This window comes from Microtus ochrogaster, linkage group LG9 (assembly GCF_000317375.1).
Source record: "Microtus ochrogaster isolate Prairie Vole_2 linkage group LG9, MicOch1.0, whole genome shotgun sequence".
Lineage (NCBI taxonomy): Eukaryota > Metazoa > Chordata > Mammalia > Rodentia > Cricetidae > Microtus > Microtus ochrogaster.
Window position 1 is genome coordinate 1,145,637 of NC_022034.1, and position 3,303 is coordinate 1,148,939.

Below are 3,303 nucleotides of genomic sequence, written 5' to 3' on the forward strand. Positions count from 1 at the left end.
ATATTATATTATAAAATGAATTATAATATAAAAAGCTCCTGCCCCCAAGCATGCATCAAGCAGTGGTCAAAACCAAAAGTAAGAGACAGGATGACAGGCATGGCAACTTTCAGTTTAGCTATGCTGGAATTGTGCCAAACAGCTGTGTGGCTTCATGACTCCAGTGGAGAGCACTGCCAATTAGAGTTTCAAAAATAATGCTTGTAATTATTTCTTGGTATCTCCTCAGGGGGACTATCTATTCTTTAAAAAACACACATAAATGTATCTTAGAAACTCACCCAGGCTGAGAGTCACAGTGGATTTCACAGCAGGTAACAAAGTGTCACGAAGAACCCTGCAGTGTCAGCATGAGGAGATGGGGCATCCTTGGCTGAGCTCTCACAGTCTGGAGATAGTAATATCTGCTTCATTGTCTATCCTGTTTTATAATCAATGATGTCTGAGCAGTTTTAGAATATCTTAATTTCTCTATTTCATGTAATTTTAAAAACATTTTTACTGAGGTTTAAAGGGCTAATGGTATTAATTGCCTTTGAAGTATACTCAGAAATATTTTTGATATTTTATTCTTAGAAAGCATCTCTCTCAGTTACTCAGTCATTCGCGTTCTAGTTCTCCACCTCTTTCTTTTACACACTCACACACACACACACACACACACACACACACACACACACTTATAACTAATGAACAGCCCAGATAAGAAGAGATAGATAGTAATAGTAAATAAAACAACATGACTTTATTTACAGAAAAGAATTTGAGACAGCAAATGTTCTGTGTGTCATTACGTTGTCTTTCTAATCCTTAGTTGTATTTCCAGATCTAACAAAGAAACTAAACCCCAACCCTGAAGGATGTACACAAAGAGATTTATAAGGAAAAATCTTGCATGTAAGTTAGTGTAATTAGTGACTGTTTAAAATCCATGTGTTCATCATTTTAGGGCGATATGGCTGGAGAACACAGACTCTTTGGTTCACACACCTACTCATACTTCAGGTTTTGAAAAGGCCATCCAGAGTTCTCTTTGTATTATCTATGTGGAAATATTTTATATATACAGCCTTATTTTTCCAAAAGACTGTGGTACATCGTAGGTGTGTAAGAGGGTTGCGCAGATACACATGCTTACATGCCCTTTAGTTAATTCAGACAAAGACAATTATTGATTGCATCTGACTATCATAGATTGTTATTAATAACTCTGGATGTTCTACCTGTATGTCTAAAGAATCGATCTACACACATAACTAGAGTTGAGTGTATTTTAAAAGTTTTCAGCATTTATGTGGATTACTATTGGCATGCACCTTAAATGGTATTACACTCATACATGTTTTTTAAAAAATATATTTATTTTCAAAAATTAAATTAAAATGTTTGAACACAATATAATACTAATAAAAATCCACAAATATAGTAATATTTAAAATCTTCTGACAGGTTTTTCAATGAACACGGATGGATACCCACAACTTTACAGTGGTGACTGAGTTCATCCTGATGGGCATCACAGACCGTCCTGAGCTGCAGGCCCCATTGTTTGGACTATTCCTAATCATCTATCTGATTTCTCTGGTGGGAAACTTGGGCATAATCATCCTCACCATGGTGGATTCCAGGCTAAAGACTCCCATGTACTTCTTTCTCAGACACCTGGCTATCACAGATCTTGGTTATTCAACTGCTATTGGACCTAAAATGTTAGCAAATTTTGTTGTCATTCAAAATACAATATCATTCAATTTTTGTGCTACACAATTATCCTTCTTTCTTCTGTTCATTGCTTGTGAACTTTTCATTCTCTCTGTGATGTCCTATGACCGCTATGTAGCCATCTGTAACCCTCTGCTATATAATGTCATCATGTCACAAACTATATGTTGGGTGATGGTGGCAGTCCCATACATTTACAGTGTATTTGTTTCCCTCATAGTTACTATAAATGTTTTCTCTTCATCCTTCTGTGGCTACAATGTCATCCATCATTTCTACTGTGATGGTCTGCCCTTGATATCTCTGCTCTGCTCAAATACAGATAAAGCTGAAATGATAATTTTAGTTTTATCTGCTATCAACTTGATTTCCTCTCTTTTGGTGATCCTTGTCTCCTACCTTCTCATTCTGAGATCTGTTCTCAAGATGAACTCAGCTGAGGGAAGGAAGAAGGCTTTCTCCACCTGTGGATCTCACCTGACAGTCGTCACTGTCTTCTATGGGACTTTGATATTTATGTATGTGCAGCCCAAGTCCAGTCACTCCTTCAACACTGACAAAATAGCTTCCATCTTTTATACCCTAGTCATCCCTATGTTGAATCCCTTGATCTACAGCTTGAGGAATAAAGATGTAAAACATGCTCTTAGAAAGACAGGGAAAACTATATGCAATTACTTCTCATAGAAGTCACAGGAATTAAAGGTTATCTTATTACACCTCAAATAAATTTAAGCTCTTTATATGCTTCACCGAAGAAAATACTAAAAAAAAATTACCTCTCTCTGAAGAGGAGAAAGGTTATAAACAAAAAGTTTAAGAAAAGAGGTAGCACAGAAAATTGTTTTAAAGACTGCAGACCTAAAAAGGGTAACAATATGGTTTTATTAATGTATGAAGGAAGTTAAGGAAAGGTGTCTTGTAGGGTTTAAATAAGATTTGTCAACTGAACCTTACAGCGAACTGTCTGGTGTTCATGTGTATCTTTGCATTTATTTATATTAAAATACGTGGTTATTATTTTAGTAATTGTATTTATTTGTTTTTCATATATATTTGTATTAATTGTGTTAAAATATCTTGATCATAATATCAAGTATGTGAAGTCTATCACTTTGATATTATGGTCTCAGTAATATCAGAGCACACAGGTGCTTTCCTGTCACCGAGAATCCTACCTCCTGATCCTATTTTATTTCCTTTTCACATCACTTCAGATACGACTGCAGCTGCAGTAATTAACACCGTATATTTAGTGTTTAATAGTTCATAACTACAATGTATCATTTAATGTTGTACAGTGTTTAAATAGCTCATACTTACAATGTATCACTGAATGTTGTATAATTCCAAGTGCACATGTGCATATGTATATATGGGTGTGTGTGTACATTTGTGTGTGTGTGCACGCGTGTGTGTGTGTGTGTGTAATATGGCTGGAGTTTTCCATGGGAACTCCTATTACTTTATTTTGTCTTGCTATTGTATATATCTTAATTCCTTACCTCTCATTTCTCTTTACTAAATTATTTGGCATTTACATTTTAGATGGGATTTATATTTCTTATAAGTCATAAGCTA

At 35.1% G+C, this 3,303-nt stretch overlaps 1 protein-coding gene across 1 annotated transcript; it reads left to right on the top strand.

Annotated features, from left to right (window-relative positions):
- Positions 1 to 1,467: 1,467 nt before the first annotated feature.
- LOC101995480 (olfactory receptor 8K3-like) lies at positions 1,468 to 2,409 on the top strand. The gene has a single exon (XM_005363299.1). The coding sequence runs from the start codon at positions 1,468 to 1,470 to the stop codon at positions 2,407 to 2,409; it is 942 nt and encodes a 313-aa protein (XP_005363356.1).
- The last annotated feature ends 894 nt before the right edge of the window (positions 2,410 to 3,303 follow it).

Coding starts and splice junctions, on each gene's coding strand:
- LOC101995480 (XM_005363299.1), top strand. CDS start 1,468: ATGGATACCCACAACTTTACAGTGGTGACTGAGTTCATCCTGATGGGC.